This window comes from Podarcis vaucheri, assembly GCF_965113315.1.
Source record: "Podarcis vaucheri genome assembly, chromosome: 1".
In the NCBI taxonomy this organism is placed as follows: Eukaryota; Metazoa; Chordata; class Lepidosauria; order Squamata; family Lacertidae; genus Podarcis; species Podarcis vaucheri.
Genome location: NC_138759.1, coordinates 96,179,499 through 96,205,192, shown reverse-complemented (window position 1 = coordinate 96,205,192; position 25,694 = coordinate 96,179,499). Strand labels below are relative to the sequence as shown.

The following is a 25,694-nucleotide window of genomic DNA, read 5'->3' as shown; positions in this document are numbered from 1 at the left end:
ACATTTGAAAACCAGTTAAAACAAGTAACTTGATTAGAATGCTGAATATTTATCAGATTGTGGGATTATGGGTTATTTTACCCATCACAGAGTTACAGTTCCCAGTCACCCTTAACAAACTACAGTGCCCAGAATTCTTTGAGGGAAAGAACGTTCTTTAAAGGTATAGTGTGTACGCAGCCTCAGACCAGTCCTCACTAGTCTCTGTGCTGCCCTTGTACAATTCAGCAAGGAAGAAGATGGGGGCAAGGCTAGCATTAGTTGTCTCTGCTTGTCATTGGCTCTGGCTACTATTCAGCTTCCTGCCCTGTCAGTCCCAAAGGACACTAGCCACCACTGCCAAGGTCAAGCGTGTCATGGGTACCACATGCCTGGCTTAAATTTATTATTTCCAAAGGCCAAATAATAATAATAGGAGGTGGGGATTAATATTATGGCCAAAGCAAAATAAAAGCCTAAAAAGCTGCTTGGTTAGGAGTGGCTGGAGCATTTCAGTAAAAAGCATGATAATGTCTTACCTTGAATTCAACCACAATTAGTACTTACCTACTTTGTTTTCCATGTTCTACAAATGGGATGGGATATGAGGATTTCCAAAAGCACCCAGGTGGTTTAGAACAGAGTTCCCTTCAATTTTCAAAATAATGATCTCAAGCACATGCCGTGCTCTGATGCAGATGGATGCTTTGTATTCTTCCCCAAGACAGATCAGCAACTGGGGAATTGACTTGAAAGGCAACAGCACTTAAAACACCTGCGGTCCAATTGTGCATCTGTTTTAACTGCACACACTCTGTGGCATTAAGGAAATGTTTAAAATGTTCTCTCCTTCGTACCTAACAAGAGAATATTTGCTGTTCCTACATATTTTACGGTTAGGGTCATGCCCCTAGTTTTCCTGATTTCTAGGCTCATTCCAGAGGGCAAGCTCCTCCTCCTTGTCTCATGCAACTAATAGAGAGAGAAAAATGCATATATGTGCATGAGAGAGAGAGAGAGAGAGAGAGAGAGAGAGAGAGAGACCGAACTTTTCCCACTGTGAATTTGGAGCACTTTAGAAGTATCCTTTGTTACTGGAAGACAAAACTACTTCCTTTTTTAATTTTTAATTTATTTGCTTTTTCAGATTAAAAATTTACAGTCATATATCCAACATACAACATAAAAACAAGATTCCAAGGAATCTCTTGGACTTCTCTCCTCCCCTTTGTGGGTCTATTCTTAATCATTTCCTCCTGCATCTTTTATGATAATCCAAATCTTTTACCTCTCCATTGTGTCCAAAATTCACCATTAAACGACAAGTGATATTCCAATCCTACTAACAATTTTAACCGTTTACAATGATTTTTAAGATAAGTTGTAAATTTCCCCCATTCATTATTAAAGTTTTGGTCTTCCTGATTCCTGATTCTTCTGGTCATTTTAGCCATTTGGGCATAATCCATCAACTTGATCTGAAGATAAAGTCCCTACCAGAGAAGAATGGCAGATCAAGTTGACAAAACTCTACTTCCTTGTTCAGTGCCTCTTAATGTTGGGTATGACCATGTTGTTTACTCTTTCTTTCCCCCCATTTTCTTTTCAGGCTTTGGACATACAGCAGCGTGATCCAGAAAGTACCTATACTGGGCAAGGTCCCATCCCTGCCACCGAGCAGGACGAACCCAAAGGCAAGACACATTTGCCGCCTCCGCCACCACCGCCTCCTCCTCCTCCTCCTCCTCCACCAAAAGTAGAAGTGCCCAAAGCACCCCAGGAGAGGAGCAGCGACTTAGGCCTGCCTGACCCCCAAGGTGACCAACACGAGAGCAATGCTAACCTTAATGTAAATGAGAAATTGGCAGGGCCTATTGTGATAGAAGCAGTGGCTGGAATTAATGAGCAAGCCGGCACAGGCGGCTTGCGCCCCAAATCCTTGACACCTGCGCAGACCATCCCATCACGCCGTATGCTGCCAGCCCTGCAGAGACTCCAGGTTGCCCCCAGCATTGCATCTCTGGGCTCAATATCCGCTTCAAACTTTGATGTAACCTGCAGCAATCTGGATCTCAATAAGTAAGTCTGCCTCGGTGTGAATTTTTGCCTAAACTGAGCATGAGCTGTACACTTTTTCTGCACACATTTGGAAAATAAAAGACCCACTTGCAGATGTTAATCTTCTAAGCTAGCATTACTGTGGCTATTTCCTGTTGTTCATGGTATTGAGAAAGGGGTAAGAGAAACTCCTTAAGGCAGGTTAGCTTGTTTTTAGAGGGTGGTGTTCCTTTGTTTTGAGACTTGCATTACCTTCAAGGTAATCCTGTGTAGGATTCCCTAAGCATGTTCCAAGATAAAGGTGTGTTTGTGACACTGGGGTACCTCATGCAAAACTTTTGCAGCACCCACAACATTGTCAGAATGTCAGCCCATTCCCAGGAAAATCCAGGAAGTTAAAGAAATAACAAAAACAAAAACTTGTCTCTAATGACCTATCTTCAATACTTCAGTGACCTAATTAGAATTCCCTCTGTAATCACCCAAAATCTGTGGGGGGCTTTTATTTCTCAGGATATGCATTTAGATCAGAGCAACACAACATGTGTTATAAGTTCAGTGAAGTGCAGCAGGAAAGGAAGGGATGCACTTCCACTTGTCTCACCACTTTCCCTGGGAGAAACCAACTCTTTCCTGCGGAATTGGATTAAACATCAGTTGGGTTTTTCGCAAATCGACATTTGCTCCGATTCCACAGTAAAGAGCGGGTTTTCCTGGGGAAAGTGGCAGAACAAATGGAAAACCTCTCAGACCATGCTTTCTAGGCACAGGGCAAGCAAAAGTGTGGGCAAGCCCTAAAGGGCTTGGAAAGGCTAGCAGTCGGCACACAGACCCCATAGAAATAAAGTCACAGCCCTCAGGTTAGATGCCTGTAGCTGCTCCTGGGCAGCTGACCTACCTTCTACTTTCTGCTGGGATTCCAGGTCTCTTTGATGGAAGGCTCTTTGTACTTCATGTTTAGCATCTATACTACTGTGACAGTTTTTTCTGATTTGAATAGTTTTCAGAACACACCTCAAGGTGAAAGGGACCCCCGAGAGGGCCAAGAGATGCTGGAATCAAATACATCTTTCCTTGGCACAGAGAATTCCTTCTCTTGGGAATGGCTTACAGTTGGTTTAGCTTATGGGGATGAGATATACTAGTGTGAGTTAGTAGGGATCTTAGTTACGCAGCATGTGTTCAGCTCCTGGAGGAGGTTTTGTTTGTTTGTTTGTTTAAATGTAATTCATTATCTTGCAGTGGGACACTTTATGATGGAATGCCCCTGGGAGAGATTCACCTCACTGTGCGCTATGCATCCCTACGGCAGTCTCTTATCGTGCTGGTCAATGCATGCAGGTAACCCCTGAGAGAGCTGTTTCTCTTTGTCTTCTGTGATTGATATTGTTTAGGGCTTGATTTTTGGTATGCACAATTTTCTGCTGTAGACACAACCAGGATGTGCTACATAGGTGTGCTCACATTTTCAAACATCCTGTTACATCCTTCTAATACGGAGTGGATCACATGCAGCTACGAACATGGTCTTGCTGGCTGTCTTACCAGTCTGCCACCCATTGTCCCCGTCCCTCCCGCCCAGGTCCAGCCACTTCATTTGGTAATGGGTCTTTATTGTAGACCGCATGCTTTGTACTGAAGTGACAAGCCTGGCTGTGCCCAATAACTGCCTGGCTTCAAGCACTGTATTAGCAGCAGCCCTATCTACAGAAAAGCTTGGGAGGCACAGATTCCTCATACTTCTTAATCTGCTTTTCTTACAACTTCTTCAGATGCAAGAAAAACAAGTGTGGGCACACCCATACGCACAATCCTAACACACCATAGATAAGTATTTTTTCCACCTGTTAATCCTAAGGATGGTATCTCATTTCCCAAAAGGAATTTAACGCCCTGCTCTCAGCAAGGAGCACATCCCTATGTCCGCATCTACTTACTCCCAGACAAAAGATGGGTAATGCGAAGAAGAACTACCGTCAAGAAAAGAACTCTGAATCCTCACTACGATGAAAAGTAAGTAAAACCTGGAAGGAATTTTCTTGTCAAGACCCTGTGTGTTTTACCTGCTATTTATTTGCCAGAAATGTGCAGTTGCACCCAAGCCTTTAAATATGTCATTGGCTAAAGCTATGCCTTTACTGGGAGAACTGGATGTGGCAGTCTGTCATCATTTGGGTGAAAATGTTGTAAGAGAAGAGCAGTTTCTTATATCTTGTTTCCCTCTTTGGTTTTGCTCACTTTTTCGAAGCTTTTGTTACATCTGTTATAGGAAGGTGCTTTAAAAATTTTGTAGATCTTCTGATGTGGTATATAGAACCTGTGTATACAGTATCTGAAATAACCAGAATTTTGTTATTTTGTTTCTTTACATGCAAAGAGGAGTAGCACGCCTCCAAAATCCTGCACATCACTATTTTTAAGTGAACATTAATCTGACCCTGGCTTGGATCCCAGCTAGCCATCTGTGAACAGAAGGGCTACTTTCATTCATGGGCAGGACTGGGATTCAGCAGAGGATTATTTCAGGAATAAGGCAAATTTTATTTCTCCCAGCTCCCTCTCCTGCTGCTCTAGAGGGATCCCCTTTAACCCTCCAGAGCAGATCTGCGAGGGAGCACAAAGAATCTGAAAAATGTATTTCTATCCTGCACACAATTAAAACTGTATCATTTAAAAACATTCCTACAAGTGGAAACCTCATTAGGATCCAAACCAAATGACCTCTGTCATTTAATATTAAAGCAAGGCTGCTCAGCTCGAACAGAGAAAATATGAACCCTCCTCTGTATATCAGATTCCCTCTTCAGAGAAAGGCTTGCTTTCATGATCCTGAATGCTTAATGGGTAAGCAACGTGTGCTGAAAGCAGAGGATAAATTGATCTGCCTTAGGCTTTTGTCAGAAGACTGTCACTGTGCAGACTGAGCTATGTCCATGGCCCCTGAGCAGCTGGGTATCTTCAGTTCTGAACATGAGATTACAGCACACTTAGCAGGAAAAGGTCATCTGTCTAGAGTTGGGATGGGGAACCTTTAGCCCTCCAGCTGTTGCTAAACTACATTTCCCATCACCCCTGACCATGCTGCCTGGGACTAATGGGCCTTGGGAGTCAAGCAAATGAAAAGCCATAGGTTCTGCACACCTGGTTTAGAGGTAACAAGGAGATGGTCCACTTCCATCAGATCACTGAGTGCCTCTGAAATGGAGTGCCTAGAAGGGTCAAAGGTAGAACTGGCCTGCAGTGTATACACATACACACACACACACACACACACACGGTCTTAATGTTTCAGTTTGTGGGTAAAAAGTGGAAATCTGAGATTCTAGTACCATACCCCCTAAGTGTGGTCTCTGAAACAGAGGATGAAGGTGGTTTCAGATCAACCTGGGCTTCAGAAAACATAATGCTTTTGTAATTGTTATCTATTTTTAAAAATCATGACTCCCACTGTGCAAAGACCAGTAAGGGAAATAGTTATTTAGTTTTTCGTAAAATTTATATACCACTTGATTGTGTGGTCAAACTGTCTCATTCATTCATCTAATCTCAATGATGCAAACATTTGGAGGCTAAGAATGTCTTGCTTATCAGAAGCAATGTTTTCAATTAATTTCTTCCAGTAGCACCTTAAAGACCAACTAAGTTAGTTCTTGGTATGAGCTTTCATGTGCATGCACACTTCTCAGATACAGTATCTGAAGAAGTGTGCATGCACACGAAAGCTCATACCAAGAACTAACTTAGTTGGTCTTTAAGGTGCTACTGGAAGGAATTTTTTTATTTCAATTAATTTGCAAAGCTTTAACCTCTTTGTCGTATTGTGTTCCGTGCCTATTCAGCATATACGCATTTCCTGTCTCTACTTCTAGGTTTGAATTTTTTGACACTCTGGAAGACATCAAGAAACGAGCCTTAGACATTGCAGTAAAAAACAGACGGCGATTTATTTCACATGAAAGGAAGGAGCTTGGAAAGGTATGGCACTGCTTTCAAAAGTTAAGACCACGAGGGCAAATAAGCTGGTGAAATTGATTGCATGGCAGAAAGATTAAATATACCGTATTTTTCGCACCATAGGACGCACTTTTTCCCTCCTAAAAAGCAAGGGAAAATGTGTGTGCGTCCTATGGAGCGAATGCAGGGGGGGAGGCAGACGGGAAAAGCCCCCAAGAGCCGCACACAAGCTCCGTGCGCTCTTGCGGGCTTTTCCCCAGGAGGGAGAAGGGACTGACTGGCCGCATCAGTCCCTTCTCCCACCTCCCAGAAAAGCCAGGAGAAGCCACGCAGCCCCTTTAAAGAGCTCACGGCTTCTGCAGGCTTTTGTGAGAGGTGAGGGAATCCCCCCACCTCCCAGGAAAGCCAGGAGAAGCCGTGCAGCCCTTTTAAAGTGCGCGTGGCTTCTGCCGGTTTTGCGGGAGGTGGGGGAATACCCCCACCTCCCAGAGAAGCCAGGAAAGCCCTGCGCAGCGTCTCCCAGCAAGGAGACGCTGCGCGGGGCTAAAGGGGAAGGCAAAACAGCGAGCGGGATCCATCCCACTCGCTGCCTTGCCTTCTTCCATAGCTGCGCGCAACCCCTCCGCAAGGAGAGGCTGCACGGGGCTATGGCTTCTTTAGCCCTGTGCAGCATCTCCCGGCAAGGAGAGGCTGCATGGAGCTAAAGGGGAAGCCAAAACTTGGCTTGCTCCATAGCTGCGCGCAACCCCTCCAGCAGGGAGAGGTTGTGCGCACCCTGTACGCTGCTCTTTGGGGCTGGGGGGGGAAGATTTTTTTCTTGATTTCCCCCCCTAAAAACTGGGTGCGCCCTATGGTCCGGTGCGCCCTATGGTGCGAAAAATACGGTGCTTCCAGTTGTGCCATGATACCCCCTTTCTCACATCTTCTACTGCGTTCTTAGGAGAGAAATCTCCTGTACCCAACTAATCAAGCATTTGCTGCTATATTCAAAATTCTGGTGCTGTCACAACATCCTCTCTGCATTAAAGAGCACCCCTGCATTCCAAGGATGGTTATAACTCAATAAAAACTTGCTTGCAGGTTCTATGCCTGGTAATCATCCCTACTTATTTTTGAACCATTTATCTGTAATTCAGACAGTTAATGAAAATATTCAAGCAAGTTATTTGAAATATCTCTTAATTTTTAATTTGTTTGTTTTGAAGGTGCTGATTGACTTGTCAAAGGAAGACTTGGTCAGGGGCTTCTCCCAATGGTATGTTTACATTTACAGCTTATAAGAACATAACAAAAAAAAAGTTATATAGGTTTTAGTTATAACCTTTTGATGCCCTAATATATGTGGTAGTTTCAATGCCTGAACAGTGCCTACAATTGTTATGGATTGCTGTTGTTTTTAGAACAAAACTTTTTCCTAAGAGGGATCACCTCTAGTCTAACCTTACTAGAAAAATCAGCTTCAAAAAGTGGTGGCGTTGGGGGGGAGTGTCTGTCCAGCAATTTTTGTAATGCAATTTTGTTCGTTCTTCTGTAGGTATCAGCTGACAAGAAATGGACAGCCTGGACAGCAGCCCCAAAGTTGATACTTGTTGCCTGATGAATAGCTGAAGCAAGTGTACATATGTATATTTTGAACTTTTTAATTACAAAATAGCTTTGTAATTTTTTATTTATCTTCATCACATTGTTTAATACACGTCTATAAAATATTTATTCAAGATGCACTGTTTTGGCAATAGTTCTGCAGTCACTTGCAATGGCAGTACTGCTGGCAATATTACACAATTAAAATGAACATTCCTATGCATGCCTGTGGCATGCACTGGGTCTTCAGTCTAGGAAATGCTTCCAGCTTGTAGTGCAGTACAGTGCTAGCACACCTCACCTGGAGCTCTAGCAGAGGGGCAACTGCTGAATGAAACAGGTGGTACCTCTGAGTATATTTGAGAAGCAGAGATCTCAGGAACCTTCCGTAATAACAGAGGGCTATATAAAACTTTCACACTGATTATATACTGTTTTGATAAGAATATGTCACTATTTGCCCTCCACCCTCTTCCTGAGATGGAGGCAGCAGGGGGTATGTGTGTGATGACTCTTACTTCAGTGCCAGCTTTTTTTTTAGCCAGTGCAGGGATGACTGGAAAACTGTTTTGCAGCTACAGTCTTCTGGTTCACAACCAAAGTGCATTCTGAACCCCTACAATCTTAAATTATATTTATTATGCCAAAGATGCATGCGTTTTCTGAAATTAAACTGAGTACAAAACTGATTTTAATAAAGAAACTTAAACGCTGTGGTATTGTGACTTTTTGGAGAGAGAAAAATCTCTTGGACCATTATGTGTGAATATCAAAATTTCAGTAGTTAAAACCTTTTATTCAACAGCTATACACACACAGAGAGGTAGGTAAATATTAAGTTGAGACATGGCTTACATAATCATCAGGCTTTCCATTTCAGCTTCTGCACAGCAGGTACTATATCTGTCAGATTTCTGACCTCTGAAATGAGAAAAGTGATTGTTATATGTAGTACTTATTACAGTGCAAATCTAGATTACAATGACTTTGTGCAAAGTAAAAAACTTTGGCTGTGTCTCCTCAGAAAGGGCAGGCTGTATAGCTGGATAAGGCTGAGGTCTCCTAGCTAGTAACATGTCTGGCAAGAGGCACTTCCCAACAGGAGTTTATTGTGGCATCAAAATGCCAGCCTGCTTCCCCAGCCCACTTAATATAAAATTTAAGTATAAAATTGTTGTATAAACCCAGCTACTGATGACATGGATGTTCCTTACAGCAGTTTTTCAGTGGGTGGTTTGTCACTTCTTGTGTTTTGGTGAGTGATCTATTGCCTTGCCCCTACTTTTGTTCGCACCTCAGCCAAATAAGTACCTAGCCATTTTGTTTTCAGCAACCCAAATGTTAATAATAATAATAATAATAAATTTTATTTATATGCCGGGCTCAGGGCGGCTAACAACAATCAAATAATCAGTCAAATCACACAATCTAAAAATATTTCATTATAAAAATTAATTAAATCAAATTGATGGCAACCAATTAAGCAAAATTCTGTGCAGGTTGCCAGAGGAGGGAGTCAGGCTGCGCCCTGACCAAAGGCCTGTCTATTTCAAAAGAGGATATGGAGATCTCCATTCTAGTAAAAATAAGAGGGGGGGGGGGATACAATAGACTATAATAGCACTACATAAATGGGGCTTGGGTGTTTTAAAAAAATAAATACTGAGGTCTTGTGCAAGACTTTAGGATTAAAAATGGGAAATGATTTTGTCTCCCTCTCAAAAGGCAAAGTCCTAAATTTTGCATACTGGGAAACTTGACAACTAAGGAGCTAGTAAGCATGCTCATGTACGCTTTAGGGGGGGGTAAAATGTACATTTGCAGGTATAGGAATACCTGTACGCATGCCTAAAGATAGACGAGAGTAGTGATTGAGGAACCAGAAAACACAGCAGAGAAACATTCCATCAAGCACTTCCTATTAGTATAGATAAGAAATAACAGAATGCCTGCCTACATCTGTTCTGATTCTGGGGAACCAGGAAGATGAAAGTTGCAGAAAGCACTTACCTAGGACATGAAGCAAGTCTTCAATAAGACCTTTAAATGCTTGGAAGAAGTTATCATGTTCTTTTAACTCGTCGACAATGCTGAAAAAAATCAATTGTGCCACATTCATTTTCCTGCAGTTTTCATTTCAAAAACTAACACATTGAAATCTGTGCTTCCTTCCTCCCAGCTCTCCATATTCCAAGTTTCAAAATACTCCTTATAAGAATTATCCTTGATAAGATACATCTAGGGTCACCTAGATGTTTCTAACACAATACTCACACTTTTACTTCAGGCTACATCTCTGCTTATAGATGTGTTTTACCTTGAAACTGGGGCCAAATATGGTTCTCTTCTCTTGCAATTACTCTGTGGGGTATATGGCTACATGTAGCCAGCAATTCGAATAGTGTAAATTGGCAGAGCTATGCTATTTGTCTCTTTGGCAGCTAGGAGTGTAGGCGCTGAACTGCTGCCTTGCACTACTGCTGAAACATGAGAACACTTCTCTAGCCTCTAAGAAAACAAACAATACCAAAGCTGTGCACTGCTTCTCTCTCCTTTTTAAATAGGGTAGTCAGCAATAATAGGATGTCTTTTAAAATGCTGGGGGTCGGGAGCGAACGCTTCGCTGCCGACCCCCAGCATTTTAAAATCTCCCCGGGACAGCAGAGAAGTCTATGCTGTCCCGGGGAGATTTTAAAATGCTGGCGGGCTCCTGCCATAGGCGCGCGTCACCTCTCCAGCCAGGAGAGGGTCGCAGGGGGCTGCTTTAGCCCCGCGCACCCTCTCCCAGCTGGAGAGGTGACCCGCGCCTATGGAGGCTCCTGTCATAGGCGCGCGTCACCTCTCCAGCCGGGGGAGGGTCGCAGGGGGCTGCTTTAGCCCCGCGCGCCCTCTCCCAGCTGGAGAGGTGACGAGAGCTTATGGAGGCTCCTGCCATAGGCGCACGTCACCTCTCCAGCCAGGAGAGGGTTGCAGGGGGCTGCTTCTCTGCTGTCCCGGGGAGATTTTAAAATGCTGGGGGTCGGCAGCGAACGCTTCGCTCCCGCCCGCCAGCATTTTAAGATCGCCCAGGGCAGCGGAGAAGTCTCCGCTCTCCTGGGAAGGCAGACGGGGGGGGGGGGAGCAAAGACTTTTGCCCCCTGCCGGCCTTCAGAAGAGGTCCAGGACCTCTTCAGAAGGCCGGCTGTGGGCGAAAGTCTTTGCTCCCGACCGCCAGCAATTTAAAACAGGTCCCCGGAGATTTCCCTATGGGCTTTCGTCTTGCGAAGCAAGCCCATAGGGAAATTCGTCTTGCGAAGCGCCTCCAAAACAGAAAACCCTTTCGTCTTGCGGGTTTTCCGTCTTGCGAGGCATTCGTCTTGCGGGGTACCACTGTATTAACTTCAGATTACAAATCAAAAGGTAACAGAAATAATATCACTCATCGATGAAGCTTGAGATCATCTATCATTGCAGCTATTCTATTGAGAGGGTCACAGTGCTTCCCCACCCCCACCCCAAAGAAAACCCCTAAACATGATTCTTAGTCCTAGGATTAGATTAAATGAGGTCCCATTATAGAATGATCTATAACTACTTTTATGATGTCACTATATATGTACTTCCTCAATTGCCACAGGGTGTTGCTGTGGGTTAAACCACTGTGCCTCTTGGGCTTGCTGATTGGAAGGTCGTGGTTCGAATCCCCGCAACGGCGTGAGCTCTTGTTGCTCGGTCCCAGCTCCTGCCAACCTAGCAGTTCAAAAGCACACCAAGTGCAAGTAGATAAATAGGTACCTCTCCGGTGGGAAGGTAAACGGCGTTTCCGTGCGCTGCTCTGGTTTTGCCTGAAGCGGCCTAGTCACGCTGGCCACATGACCCAGAAAAACTGTCTGCAGACAAACGCCGGTGCCCTCGGCCAGTAAAGCGAGATGAGCGCCGCCACCCCAGAGTTGTTTGTGACTGGACTTAATTGTCAGGGGTCCCTCTACCTTATTTAACTGCAAAAGCAGGGCTTGTGTAAAAAGGCTGTGAGGGTCTTCTACAGTAGCCTTTGCCAGCATGGTACAGTAGACTAAAACGCCCATCAGCCCCAGCCAACATGGAGCACCAGATTGACAAAGGTCATTTGACACAGCAGCGGAAGACTTGCCAAAGCCTGATTCCACCCAGAATGGGTTGCACCATAGCTGCATGGAGATGACCAATAAAATACTTTCTTAGAATAGCCAACTATTGGGTACCACCATCCAGGTAAATGGTGCCTTACCAGGACCTGCTGGGCTCACAATACAGAAACTGACACAAGGAAAGCAGAGGTAGAAGCAAACAGAATAAAGAAGTGTCGTTTTAGTTACATGCACTTAGTCTTCCAAACCACTAAGCCTGAGGGGTTATTCCAGAGGGTTCAAAAGGACGTTACGGGTTTTGAGAGCCGATCTATTGAATGAAATACTGAGATTGACTACAGCAATATGGATCTAAATGTATCATTCAAGAGTTACTACTATGATTTATCAAGGGCTTGCATACCTTTGGATGTCAGGGGTGCCCAGCAGCTGCTCAACCTGCTGGGACACATTCTCATTAATCAGACTGCATAGCTTTCCAACCCTGTTGACCAGGACACTGGGTGGGGCAGAAGTATCTGGGAAGAAAACATCCATTTCAAGAACATCACACACAAACCAAGGAGCAATCTCACTGGAAGTGACTGCCAACACAAATACCCACACTAAATGTGGAATGATCCTCAAGGTTCCATTCCTGATACAGATTGTTTTTAAAAGCAATCATGATAAGGATACCGGGGGACAGGAGGGAAGAACCAAGCTTTGTGAGATACTGAACACAAAGAGCAGATCTGGGAAAGTACAACAGACACCCACACAGAAGCCAGACAATACTCTTCTTGATCCTGACGATCAATGATACATATCAAGGTAGATGTCCCAAGCAAACAAGAGCAAATTGTCTTTAAGATAAAAAGACACATTGTTTAAGAGCTAGAGACACAGTGAAATTAAGAGACAATACATTATAACAAAAAAGTTGATTATAATTATAGTGGTATTTAAGGATTTTCTGAAGTAAGCAAAATGCAGTGTGTTCTATTTGGCAATCACCTAGTGCACCAGTTCTAATCACAAATGCACACTTTTTTAAAAGAGAAAACCATAAATTAAAATATCATATCATATCAAGTATAACTTATGGTCCTGCAAAACAGCATAGAATACCTTGTAACTGGGAGGATGGAAGCAACATTTTTACATAATCATTAGGGTAGTGACTACATTATGAGAAACATGTTAAGTTAGGGAGTTTAAAAAAAAATCAATCTAAAGCAGGTCTAAAAAGTATGAGGCTGACTTTCAATGGTCTTTTGCAAAGTCCATATTTTAGACATGGAAATCATTTCCCACCACTACCCAAAACAAAAACAACAAAACCCAGAAAATCTGGGATTCTAAATCGTATTTATTTGAAATTATGTTTTAGCAATTATTATGGCACCCTGCATTTATTATTATTATTGCATCCCAAGCTGAGGGATGCACATTGGAGGAAGGGAAAGATTATCCATACCTAATTCTAAAAGATCACAGAGGTTTCTCATAGCATTGATCATTTCGCCAAGTTTTGTATAAACTTCATTCATGCGAGGATAAATTCCATTAAGAGATTTCACATCAAAGAGCTTTTGAAAGTGAGACACCATTGCATACAAAGCTTCTTGTGAAGGCACACAACTTCTCTGTAGGATGCAAGACAAAAAGGGGGGCGGAGGATGAAGTAGTTTTAAGTCTTGGCTGAGGATGCATACAGAAATATTGAAGATGTCTTCCTCAAAACATAGACGCCTTATCTAACTAAACAGTTACACTAGTGCAAGGAGTTTTATAAGACTTTAAAGGAATTAATTGGTTGGTTTTTATAAGTATAAGCAGAATCAAGACTGCAGTAATTAAAAAAACCTAACACAGCCAAAATGATTCTTTGAAGCAAAATTCAATGAGGACCCAAATTTTCTACTGCATTAATGGAAGTGTGTCCTATATCTTATATGAATATTTGTACCAGATTTTTTTTTTAATAGTACCATCTTTCCTGAACTCTGGAAGTTGTGATTTCTATTTTCTTGGTTTTATTTTGAAAATGCCTTGCTATCTTTCACAACGAAAGGCGGCATATTAATAATTGTAAAATAAAATAAATACAGGGCTCGATACTAGCACATGCAAATAAATGAATTTCATACTAGAACTTTGAAAAGACATAACTCTGGAACAAAATTACCTTTTCTTTATTTACTACTTCTTCGGAGATTTCATCTACCATGAGCTGAAGGTCTTCAACTCTAATATATTCACTGTTATCCTGCACTGTGACCATACACCAAGGCACTAGTTGTAGAAACAATTTTTTCAGGGACCTATGCAAAGTCTTGAAAGAGCAAGACATTATTATTAGAAGCCATCACAGTTCCTGCTTTACTTAACATATTTGTGCACAATCCACACTCCCCTCTCTCGCTTGTGAGGCTTTGTGGAGTTCCTGCCCTGCAGTTCAGAAGGTGGGGGACAAGATGACCAGACCTGACACCATTGGGTGAACTGCCTGGGATCCAGCCGATTCAGGGCTGGCGTAGCCCCACTACCAGAGCACTGTGTTTTGGGGCTTTTTGCTGGATCTTGCCAGCAGGGAACCCACCAGCAAGTGGAAGTTGGCACTGGTGATATTTGCCAGGGCAGCTGGGTAGAGCAACCCCTCTACTTAATCCAGTCCCCACCCAGTCCAGCATAAGGGAGGTTCGGATTGCTCTGCCTGTCTGAAAGTGATCCTTGTGTTTTGTGTGAGACATCCAAATCAGAATCACATTTTTTTTGTTCTAAAAGTAAAAAAGCAGCTGCTTGAGCAGATGGAGATCAGATTAGGACTACCGGGCTGGGGGAGTACAGGGAGATATCTGACCTCCCCAAAGTACCATTCTTCTAATTAAAATTTCCTCCAAAGCCATTTATCCTGTAGCTGAAAACAGAGAGCTATTAGTATGTTCTTCCCAAAGGAGAAATGGCAGCTAGAAGGATTTTAACTCTCATGAAAACTATCAGGAGTAACTCGAATGGCCAGAATATGAGCATGTGCAATTTCTATTTAATAGTCAGAGCTCACTGTGTTTGTACTGTGAATTTTAAAAGGAGCAAATAATATATTAAACAACACACAAATCTTCAATGACATTTTGTTAAAAATGAAAAGGCTGACATTCCTCTCTTTTGCTCCTCTCAGAAGAAGGTGGCAGCTTATCAGGATAATTAGTTTGAAATTAAGTTGAACACTATTATCTCTGGAAAATGCACAAGGCACACATCTGAAGAACTAGCTAGCTAGAGAAAGAAAGATTGAAATCAAAGACCATCCGTACCTTTAGGGCCATTAGCTGGTCAGCCCACATCTCAACTGTAAGAGGAAGGTGCTCAAATCCACATTCCTGCTCATCCCCTTTGGGGCAGCTTTGCGGCAACCCTTTCCGCTGCAAATGCGTGACCAACGGAGCTCTTCTTGGGCTTCTTATGATAGCGTCAATGCTGGACAACACCTTTAATGTTAAATATTTGTCAGAAAAACCACACAGCAGAAATTATGACAGATACTATTGCAGTGCTAAATACACACTCTAATTAACATTAAAAATACAATAGAATACTTGGCTTTTACAGGAGACTGGGGGTATTTTAAAATATCCAGTGAGCGGACAAACCAAGAACTGAAATCAAAGTCTGACCCGAGTTTGTTCTAGCTACAGTTAAATGAAACTGAAGTTTCCAAAGTTCAAATGTCAAGGAAAACTACAGCTAGTTCAAAATTGGAAGCAAAAGCTTCAAATCTTCTCAGAGACACAAAAGGGGAGAGGTGGTATGAATGTGAGCTTGAGGCACTCCAGAACTCATTCACGTAATAGTAGTGGAAAAACACCCTTATTTTGGAAATGAGTGCATTTTTAATAGCTCCTGCAACCGCACCCCACCTACCTGCAAGTATTTCCTGCAGGTTTCCTGCAGTACCCCTCCTGTAGTACTTTTACATTCTCTGTTTTCTTTCATGCTTTCTTCTTCATCAATCTCATGGGATCTATATTGCAGGTAAAAAAGAAAAAAGGAACTGTAGCAAGAAGGGGGGAAATATTTCAAAAAATGCTTCTATAATCTCTTTTGCTTCAGTAATATTCAGCACACAAAATGAAATAGATGTATTTAAATTAGTTTGAAATGTACAATTCAACCCAGTTTTAATGCTTCATACAAATTACTGTCCCAACCACAAAAAGTGTAGAAGCGGAACACTTCTGAAATGTTCGACAACCGAGCGCGGCTTCCGATTGGCTGCAAGAGCCTCCTGCACTTAAGCGGAAGCCACGTTGGATGTTCAGCTTCCGAAAAACGTTAGAAAACTGGAGCATTTACTTCTAGGTTTTTGGCGTTCAGGAGCCGAAATGTTCCAAAACGGAGGCATTTGGGAGCTGAGGTCTGACTGTAGAAGACTGGCATAAGTGGTTGTTGGGAAAACCTGCAGTTCTCACCAACTTCAGATTCTTTCCCCATCACTTCACACATGTGATTGAGTCTACAAGCACATCCACAATCTCCAGGGATAGTACTGAGACATGCTTTTGCTCCTGTTGTTCACAACAGGGCTTTTGCTTTCCACCAGCCCATCTTTAGAACTACAGTGAAAGCTTGTGTGCCTCTGTTCTTTGGCTTTCTTTTAAGTCTGCCTGCCTTCAGAAGAAGGTTATTTCTAAAAGGCCCCTGCTTTCTCCATCTTCAAAACAGAGGTCTATTGTTAATGCTTAATGGAAATTAGTTACTTGATATTCTTCAGTGCCTTCTCCAGCTTCTTCACTTGGTGTTTGTAAAATTTTAACTCTTGCACAGTTGGTCTAAAAGGAAAAACAAATATCCAGTGCATTTCTAGAGAATCATAATTTTTAAAGTGAGCAGAAAAGCATACCACGCTCCCTCATCAACCACTAAGTAGTATCTATGGAGACAGTTGCATATTTTGGATTTTTCCAGATTTGTGGAAGATTGCTTGCTGCTTTAGAGCCTGCTTCAGGTGGATTTTCACCTCCCTCATAGGGCAACAGCTGCCCAGTGGGAAGGAATCCAGTAGAGAGAGGCAGGCAAGTAAAGACAACTTCAAAGCCAGCTCTAGCTAGATTTCTCTCACCTCCCACAGGGCCATCTGCCAGCAACCACCTAATGGGAAGAATCCCAATTACTTTTCATATGGTGGTTATTGTGGCTTCAATGTTTTGTTGTTGTTTTTTTAGTTAATTTGAAGCTGCATCAAGAAGATATTTATTCTGAATAGAATGCTATAGATCACTTTTACTATTAAAGAAATAATTACATTGTGAAGCAGCTATGCTTTCCTAACAGCCTATAAAAAATTCACACTATTTACCTGATTTCCATCTCTTTCCTGAGATTTGTATTTTCACGTAACAGCTGTTCATTTCTGGCTTTTGTTTCGATTATCTGAGTCTGGAAAGACTTCAAAGATTTTTTATAATAAATATGTTGTCATATAAGCATTCATAATGTCACTAACCTATCTCAATTGTCTTCACAACAAGTGGGCTAAATAAGTCACTAGTATACTGTACTATTGCTATATACTAAGGGGCTTTACCAACAAAATGTTGAGAAATACTGACTTCCTCAAATAGTCACCTAGGGAGCTTACAGGTGAACTGTGGTTTGTATCAGGAACTCTTAAGTTTAAAATTCCAGCTATTCAATTTTAAGTATATGACCATTTTCACAATATCTCAAATTATAAAACCAGGTGATAAAAGCCAAATATTACATATGATATTTAAAATTAAACAGCCAGTCAGTCATTGGGTTGGAGGCTGTTCCATGCTGTGCAAACAGTAACCAGATGACTGAAGGGTGCCCATCTCCACACAATATGCTGAGAATCAAACAGAAGTGACGATGCAAACTGCTGAGTTTTCTTTTAATCAAACCAGGGATTAACTTCGGCAGGTTTTTTGGAGGATGGGGTAGATTTAGAAGAGAACAATGGGAACCTTTATACAAGACTGCATAGGCTATCTCCCCTCCCACCAAGAAACCTGGTGGCCTTGCTGGACACATGTTTGATAAGCACAAGAAGGGGCGTACACACAACAGCTCCTCCACATCGGGGGCGGGGGCAGGATTGTCCCTTGCACAGAGGAACTCTATGTGCATAGGAGCCTTTGTCAAAATTCCCCAGCCATCGGCTGCTATATACTATGCAGCCACCAAGTGCAACCCTGCTGCACCCATTGCAGAAGCGCTCCATCTGGCAGTCATCCGGGGGAGAGCGACAGACATCCAAGAAATATTTGTTCCAAGGTAGAAAACAGCTTGGGAACAGCTACTGGGAGGGGAGGTCATTGGAAGACTGCCCCTCATGCATCTTGTCTTCAGCATAAACCTGAAGTGGACACCTTTAACTTCCTCCCTAGAGGTTGGACAGTTTCTACATCCATGGGTACCTGCTTGTGCCTTACCATGAGTAGGGCTCTGTAATTTGGAGTGGCATCTATTTCCTTCAAGAATTCTTCCTCATTTTTCCCTTCTCCTTGTGTATGATCAGGCTCTCTGTTATATCTCCTAGGAAGGAAATCCAAGTTAAAATGTGTTCCGCTACAGTGAAAAATACTAAAATTACAAAACTAGAAATCATTTGATTGGTGAGACCTATTCCGCAAGACTAACCTGAATAAGCTGATCTATTCAGCCATCGATACATCACCACCGAATCACTCATTTTGTATTGACGACTTTTCCTATTCATCTTTTTTATCGTATTATGAAATCCCTCCTAACATGACTTCTCTTCTTACCTTAATTCTTTTCTCACTTGCTTGATCTGAGACTCATAATGGTCAATTAAAGAACAAATCCTAGAAAGAAACAAGGGAAAACACACCATAAGAGTGGCAATCCAATTTTAGTATATAAACAAAATATTATTATTATAGAAAGAACGATGACAATGAAGCTATATCATACGAAATGTTCCAAAATATATTCCACTACTATGTATTCTTCAGAAGAACAATTCTTTATAAAATAAAATACATACAAGCAATTAGTACCATAATGAATACAATTGGGCAACTGGAATGGATCTAATATGGGAAAATCTAAAGTCAACTTGTAATTAACTTTTGTCTTCAAGTAACTATTCCTATGCAGTGCAAGCATATGTAACTCATTTTCCCTCCTAGCAATCAATCCTTTTTCAGAAGCTCTGGGACCTGAGTTCAAGACAGTAGCAAGATGGATGAGGGGGAGGAAGGCCCAGACCCTGAAGGAGGCCACCAGCCCCCACACTTCCTGAAAGGATGTAGGCAAAAAACAGAAGACACTTAGAACAGAAAAAACAGGCGACAGTAATGTCTCAGACTCTTTCCATCTCTTCCAACAACTCTCTTCAGAAATTTATCACAGTGTGTACTTGTGATTGTATTTTAATATAAACACTTAAACCAAACTAAGATATCTTTGTTGAATATTCTCCTGCCCCAGCAAGAAAAACATTTCAGTTCTAACTATTTATGACAAGTTAGAAAAGCTTTTCAGATACTTACATAACATGTAATGTTAGTTTTGTTTACTAAAAATAAGTGGAAGAAACACACAAAATCAGATCTCCATCAAGTTTGGGTAGTAGAGAGTTTTTTTCTCAAAAAAGCATCACCACTGCAGATTTTACAGAATGCTTTGTACTCTTCAGGAATTTACAGTATTTGTCATACAATGATCTACGAGGTGAGCTAATTTTGTAAAAAAATCAGACTTAACAGTACATAACAAGTCAATGTATTGCTGCTTGGAACTAGCTTTGTTATAAGGCCAGAGATTATTAGACATTTTCTTCCTTTTGCTGCCACCCTGTGGTAGTTCTGATTTTTTTCCTATGGACCTTCTTAGGAGTAATAGGCTGCTTAGACACCATACGTTTAAAACACATGCCTTCCCTCAAAGAAGCCTGGGAACTATAATCTGTTAAGGGTGCTGGGAACTGTAGCTCTGTGAGAGATAAACTAAAGCTCCCAGGATGATTTGGGAGAACTTATGTTCTTTAAAAGTATGGTACGTGTGCATCCTGAATATTAAAATTTGGGGGTATATTTATTAAATATATAGGGTGGTAGTCAACTAATTTTTACTCAGAGTAGACAGGGTAAAGCAATGAACGTAACTAAGCTAGGTCTATTAATTTCAGTGAGTTTACTCTAAGTAAAAAATAGCTGAATACTACTCATAGACTATAAAAATACACAAGATTTTAAATGGCACCACCAAGATTGTCCTGCCTCTCCTTATTCACCCAAGGCAACACAACATCCACAGAGGTGGCAGCAACAATGCCACTACAGGTAAAGTACTTGGTCCCAAGTACCTGCAAAGTACAGGTAAAGTACTTGGACCCAAGTTCTTACCAAGAATGGCCAGGAATCCTATGCAACTCCCAAGCTCATCCTTCAGATTATAGTGAGAAATACTTAACTTGCAAATCTTAAGATTTGCACAAAACTCTCATGAATTATCCAGAATTACTTACTGCTGATCCAAGTGAGTTCTTGGAGCTTGTTTGCAGAACTGCCGGAATATTTTTTTCTGTGTAGCCAAACACTCCTCCTCCTCCATGTCCATCTTTTTAAGCTCTTTTTCCAAACGGGCAATAGTCTCTTCCTGCTCTCGGAGCTTGTCAATCTGTTGCTGATTCTTTGCCTGCAAGCAGAACGCAAGGGAATCACAGAAGGCAGAACAGTCCTAAGAAGGGAAGTAAATGGTAGGCCAGAATTCATTTGCTCTGTCCATTCTAAAAGAAGTCTCTCACTTTCTTAAAAGAGGTAACTCGTTTTGTTCTTTTTCTTGCAAGTACATTTTAAAAGTGCATCACCAATAAGGTCAAAACATTCTGCCATGACATACTGTACAATGGTATCGATTCTGTGATCAGTAATCCCCTGACATGATAAACTTATGAATTCCACATCTCTACTAATTAAGTACCTGTGAAGCTTGCTGATCTTTCTGAAGCTCCTTGACTTGGTTCTGCTGCTCACAAGCATGAGCTATAGACTTATCTTCCAGCTGACAGATTTTCTGTTTGACATTTTCCACAATGATGTCTAGCTCATTGGCTCGTTGTTCCTGCCGAGAAGCCCGACTTCGCTCTAAACGTAGTTCATCTCTTTTTTTAAAAATAAAAATAAAAATAGAAAATAAAGAAATTCCTTCTGTGAAAACTACAAGTCACTAAACCACAGTGAATTTAATCTGAATTAAAGTTTTCCAGATTAAAGTATTTAATCTGAATTAAAGAATCTGCATTTAAAAGACAATATAAACAAGTTCTCCTGAAGGATTTTCTGTTTTCTTGTTGCTTTTCACATGCTGTAAGTACATGAGCCAAAGTGAAGCATCAGTTTGGGAGACTGGACTTGATGAAAAACAAGCCACATGTTCTTTCCTCGCTCTTTGAAGAACAAGGCATACCTATTCACATTGGAGAATGGACACAGGGACAAATCCTGACCTATCATGTAACCCCCAATACCTGGCATTCCTGTGCAGGAATGAGAAGAATGCATGGAGCAGCTTCCAAAATGCCATAACAGGCAGGTCAGAATTTTTAAGCCACAAAACAAGTCAAACAGAGCAGTTGTGAGCAAGACTTTGTGAAAGCCAGGAAGCAGAAAAATTGACAAGCCAATGTAGCAGAAGTAAGTAAAAACTGCTATAGTGGATCAGGGCATTTAGTCCAGGTTTTCCCCAACTTTGTGCCCTCCAGATCTCTTAAGATTACAGCTCCCATGAGCACCAGCCAGCACAGCCAAGGGTAAGGGATGATGGGAGTTGTTGTACAGCAGCCTCTGCAGCATCATGTTGGAGAAGGCTGATCTAGTATGACATTCTGCTTTCAAGAGCAGCCTGCCAGTCTCCCCTGCAACAATTCTACCATTGTAAAGAAAAACATGGCAAGAGTGAAGAACTCTGATTAGCAAAGAACAGAGGTGAAGATGGTTCCCTTCCAGCCTCTAGGCTGGTTCAGAACTCTCTGCACCGAGCCTGTTAGATGCCGCAGAAGAATGCTAAGAAACGTTATTACCTAATTTGGCGATTTTCTTCTATCAAGCCACGAACTATTTTACGTTGACGCTCTGTTTCTTCCATTAATGATCTCAATGCATATCGTATTGCTTGCGAAGTCTGTCTGTCCATAACAATCCTATCTGCAAAGGGTTTTTTTTTAATTTTAAAAAGTCACTATTATTATTAATTTATTTCTTAAATTTGTATAACACCTTATACCCGCAGGTCTCAGGGTGGTTCACAGGATAAAATCACGATATAAAAACACAGAATACATAATCAAAATAAAAACAAGAACAATCCAATAACACACACACACCCCACAGCAGAGGAATATTTTGCCTGGTGCCTTAAAGTGTATAATGAAGGTCCCAGGTGAACCTCCCTGGGGAGAGCGTTCCACAAATGGGGAGCCACTGCAGAGAAGGCCTGTTCTCATGTTGCCACCCTTTGGAGGAAGCACACAAAGAACAGCCTCAAAAGATGATCTCAGGGTCTGGGTAGGTTCATATGGAATAAGGCAGTCCTTGAGAAGCTCATTAAGAAATACCATTTTATAACAAATGTCTCAAAACAGGCCACTGGAATGAAGAAGGCACATTGTGGCAGAGGTGCCTGTAGGAAAACAGTAAGTGTAGGTTACATCTCCAGATGGCTTAAACAAGAAAGCAGTGTGTTTCTTTCTTACACTTCATAGTGCTTGAGCCAGGTGGAGGCATCCTCAAAAAAATAAATACATGACATCTAACATTTGCCTTGTTCATACTAATTATCTACATTTTGTATGTAGATTAAACCAAGTAACATAGCTGTAGTAACATAGCTGATCATGCACACTTCCCTTGCAGCCATATAATATGAATGACACTGCGGACACTTGAAAATTCACATCTTAAAGCAATTAGAAAAGTGAAAAATTCAACTGAAGGCTGATTTACAGTTTCTTTTCTAAAAGAGATGTTTTACCTGCTATGTTTCTGCCAGTTCCAGGTTTATCAAGGTACACAGGTTTTAAGCCATGTTGCCTTAATAACTTGTTTAATTTTCCCCATTCTTCTTGCTCCTGCTCAAAGTCAGACAAAATGGAAAATATTGTGAGTTTCTTCATGCTAGAGTATACATCTTTTTCTTGCTTGTTCTCTAATTTGCTTTTCTCCTAATTATTCACTCAACATCAACTTCCAAACACCACTGCCAAAATACCTAAGGCAGCAAAAGGGCCACAATGTATGAACCCCACATCACAACATTTTATGAGTTTCAATGGCATCCAATTTGGTCATAACTGAGAGCACCTCCTCAAATTGTGATAACAAATTCCTTCACTGAGCAATATCATAAAAACACTTCTTGCTTTACTGTAAAAATGGGATAAAAGTAAACTGTATAGAAATTATATTTTATTAATTTTTTTTTAATGTCCAGTAGCACCTTAGAGACCAACTAAGTTTGTTCTGGGTATAAACTTTCGTGTGCAAGCTTTATTTCAACTGTGTCAGACCAACGGCTACCTACCTGAATTTATATTTTATTAATTTCAATACATTCATATTAAGTGTGTTTTTAGCCCCACTTAATTTCCCTAAGCTCCCATCTTCCATAAAGGTTCATCCCAATTAAAGGCTTCAGATCTTGTTATGAGCCTTCTTTATATATTCAACCACTCTGACCCATTAATAATTCCATATGCACAATTAAAAAAAGAAAAGACAAATCAAGCAACTGGAAAGACAAAGAAAGAGAGAGAGAGAAAACACACCCTCAATATTCCCCTCAAGCAGCTCCCTGTTTCACACATGTTCAACAGTCATCATCTGTTTTAAGACATTCTACAAGAGCCCAGTCAATTGCAAAATGTTCTACACTTTGAGAAAGTATAACTTTCTAACTTCTTACCTCATCCATTCTCCGACTATCATTAGACATTCTTTCTGGGCAGGAATGTATCATCATGGAACCTGATGCTGCCTCTGTTGGCAAGCTACAACTTTGAGAGCTCTGAAAACCAAACAAAAGGAATGTGTTAAAAACACACCAAAATGCTACGTTTATCTACTCTACTTAGTGGAACTTACTCCCCAAAAAGTGGGTATAGGATTGCAGCCGTAGATGCATACTACTGTATAGAAGCTTAGAAGGAGGAACAAGAGATCCAAGTCTTATGCGGAATTCTGATAGCATGATCTTTTAAGATTCCTTTGGATTTCATTTTTTTAAAATGCTATCATTTTTTTAAAATATGCAGACTTCATCTGAAAAACACATATTTTTGTACAGCTTTAATCTGGTTATTTTTCTGCTTTACAAAGAAAAGGAAACTGAAACTGAGCACAGATTAATAAACAGTTAGATAGCATTTGCATACATAGAATCCAGTTTTAGAGCAATACATCATTTGGTAGTCATGTTGAACTCAAAGGGCTTACTCCCCAGTTACTAAGAGTAGGATTGCAATTGTAAATAGGATTCACCTAACTTTCTTCATGTAAGGTTAAACTATGGCCTAGCAGAACAATGTGCAAACATGTCTGCTCAGAAGTAAGCCCAACTGAATTCAATGGGACTTACTCCTGAGAAAGTGAGTACAGACAGTAGACTAAATAACATCTTGTCATGCAATTTATTATAACGTGTGGGGAGAAATGGCTTCTTCCCTCAACACTTCAAACATTTTAAAGAATACATTATACGCATACGGTAATATACTAAAGGTTATTGTACTATTTCTTACCAATTCCACATATGTTTAAAATGTACAGTTATGAATTATCTAAAGTTCAAATACCTCTGCCATAGTAAATTATTTTGGAGCCTTAGTTTCAGTCAATATTCCAATCTCTTCTGTAATCTGAAAATACATTTAGGAGAAAAATATGGTGAAACACATCGGAGGAAAATTTGATATGAACAAATTTTACATGTGGCAATATTATGATAAGTTCTTATTTCCCCTTCTGTTTTCCATTTCAGATGGCTGAAGTCTGCAAAGAGATTGTTGATTATCCTTTAGCATAGAGGTCCTTCACAGAGAAGTCCACATTATCACTGAATAAAAACCCCTTTAGTTCAAACTTATTACTGTTGCATTCAAAGTACAACACAGAAACAACCTGAAAGCACCCACCTTCCAATTTAAGACTCCTGCACATTCTTCAAAAAATCATAAGCAAGAGAAAAACAGGGCTCATTGCACATCTGAATAGAAGCATAATAGTTGCGGGTGATTAGAAACAGTGGTAATTCATGTTCAGTAAAGGGGAAAGTGATCTTTTTGCCAGCTGGGTTGGTGCCTGCTTGCTTTATATGTGCACGTGTGACTGAGATGTCTGCACAGGTTGTGCAAAAGGAAGCTTGTGCTTTGCCTATTATAGGGGACGTTCCATGTTTTGTGGTATGTGGTTTTTTCCTTTGAGGAGGATTTTTTTCCTGTTTCTTGGGGGGCTGTATTACTGTTTGGGGGTATGTGTGAGTTTGCTTGTCATCTGTGGGTTTTTGGGTAACTTTGCCTTTTGTGTGTGTGGATTTTTGGGACAGATGAGTTGCTTTTGCCTGTCTGGGTTTGTGAAGAGTGCTTCTGGGGATGGTAAAGTGCCTTTGCCTGTTTGGGGGCGGGGTTGCCTTTTTGTGGAGGTTGGCTTTGCAGAGTGGGTGGGTTTTGCCTGGTTTTCTTAAAGGTAAAGGTAAAGGTACCCCTGCCCGAGCGGGCCAGTCTTGACAGACTCTGGGGTTTGTGCGCCCATCTCACATCTATTGGCCGGGGGCCAGCGCTGTCCGGGGACACTTCCGGGTCACGTGGCCAGCGTGACAACGCTGCTCTGGCGAGCCAGAGCCGCACACGGAACGCCGTTTACCTTCCCGCTGGTAAGCGGTACCTATTTATCTACTTGCCCCCGGGGGTGCTTTCGAACTGCTAGGTGGGCAGGCGCTGGGACCGAGCAGCGGGAGCGCACCCCGCCGCGGGGATTCGAACCG

At 41.5% G+C, this 25,694-nt stretch overlaps 2 protein-coding genes across 5 annotated transcripts in view; one reads left to right on the top strand and one right to left on the bottom strand.

The window, feature by feature from the left end:
* The window catches only part of ESYT3 (extended synaptotagmin 3), a 39,840-nt gene extending 31,551 nt beyond the window's left edge, over window positions 1–8,289 (top strand). Inside the window, exons 18-23 of the mRNA XM_082235252.1 lie at window positions 1,589–2,058; window positions 3,280–3,378; window positions 3,919–4,050; window positions 5,907–6,012; window positions 7,197–7,246; window positions 7,526–8,289. Of these exons, the coding sequence (XP_082091378.1) occupies window positions 1,589–2,058; window positions 3,280–3,378; window positions 3,919–4,050; window positions 5,907–6,012; window positions 7,197–7,246; window positions 7,526–7,574 (906 nt within the window). The 3' untranslated portion in view covers window positions 7,575–8,289. The remainder of the gene's footprint in view (window positions 1–1,588; window positions 2,059–3,279; window positions 3,379–3,918; window positions 4,051–5,906; window positions 6,013–7,196; window positions 7,247–7,525) is intronic.
* Window positions 8,290–8,350: 61 nt separating this feature from the next.
* Window positions 8,351–25,694, bottom strand: part of CEP70 (centrosomal protein 70) — a 21,457-nt gene continuing 4,113 nt past the window's right edge. For 2 of the 4 annotated variants that reach the window (XM_082235462.1, XM_082235461.1), the window contains exons 2-18: window positions 24,508–24,570; window positions 23,619–23,720; window positions 22,689–22,788; window positions 21,739–21,862; window positions 20,640–20,820; window positions 20,185–20,396; window positions 18,458–18,517; window positions 18,122–18,224; window positions 17,023–17,111; window positions 16,424–16,495; window positions 15,588–15,687; window positions 14,981–15,154; window positions 13,852–13,998; window positions 13,141–13,309; window positions 12,085–12,199; window positions 9,586–9,665; window positions 8,351–8,496 (exon numbers count right to left, since the gene is read on the bottom strand). In XM_082235462.1, the coding sequence (XP_082091588.1) occupies window positions 8,438–8,496; window positions 9,586–9,665; window positions 12,085–12,199; window positions 13,141–13,309; window positions 13,852–13,998; window positions 14,981–15,154; window positions 15,588–15,687; window positions 16,424–16,495; window positions 17,023–17,111; window positions 18,122–18,224; window positions 18,458–18,517; window positions 20,185–20,396; window positions 20,640–20,820; window positions 21,739–21,862; window positions 22,689–22,788; window positions 23,619–23,720; window positions 24,508–24,516 (1,896 nt within the window). In that variant the 5' untranslated portion in view covers window positions 24,517–24,570 and the 3' untranslated portion in view covers window positions 8,351–8,437. The remainder of the gene's footprint in view (window positions 8,497–9,585; window positions 9,666–12,084; window positions 12,200–13,140; window positions 13,310–13,851; window positions 13,999–14,980; window positions 15,155–15,587; window positions 15,688–16,423; window positions 16,496–17,022; window positions 17,112–18,121; window positions 18,225–18,457; window positions 18,518–20,184; window positions 20,397–20,639; window positions 20,821–21,738; window positions 21,863–22,688; window positions 22,789–23,618; window positions 23,721–24,507; window positions 24,571–25,694) is intronic. The other 2 variants (XM_082235464.1, XM_082235463.1) reach the window with 2 other exon arrangements.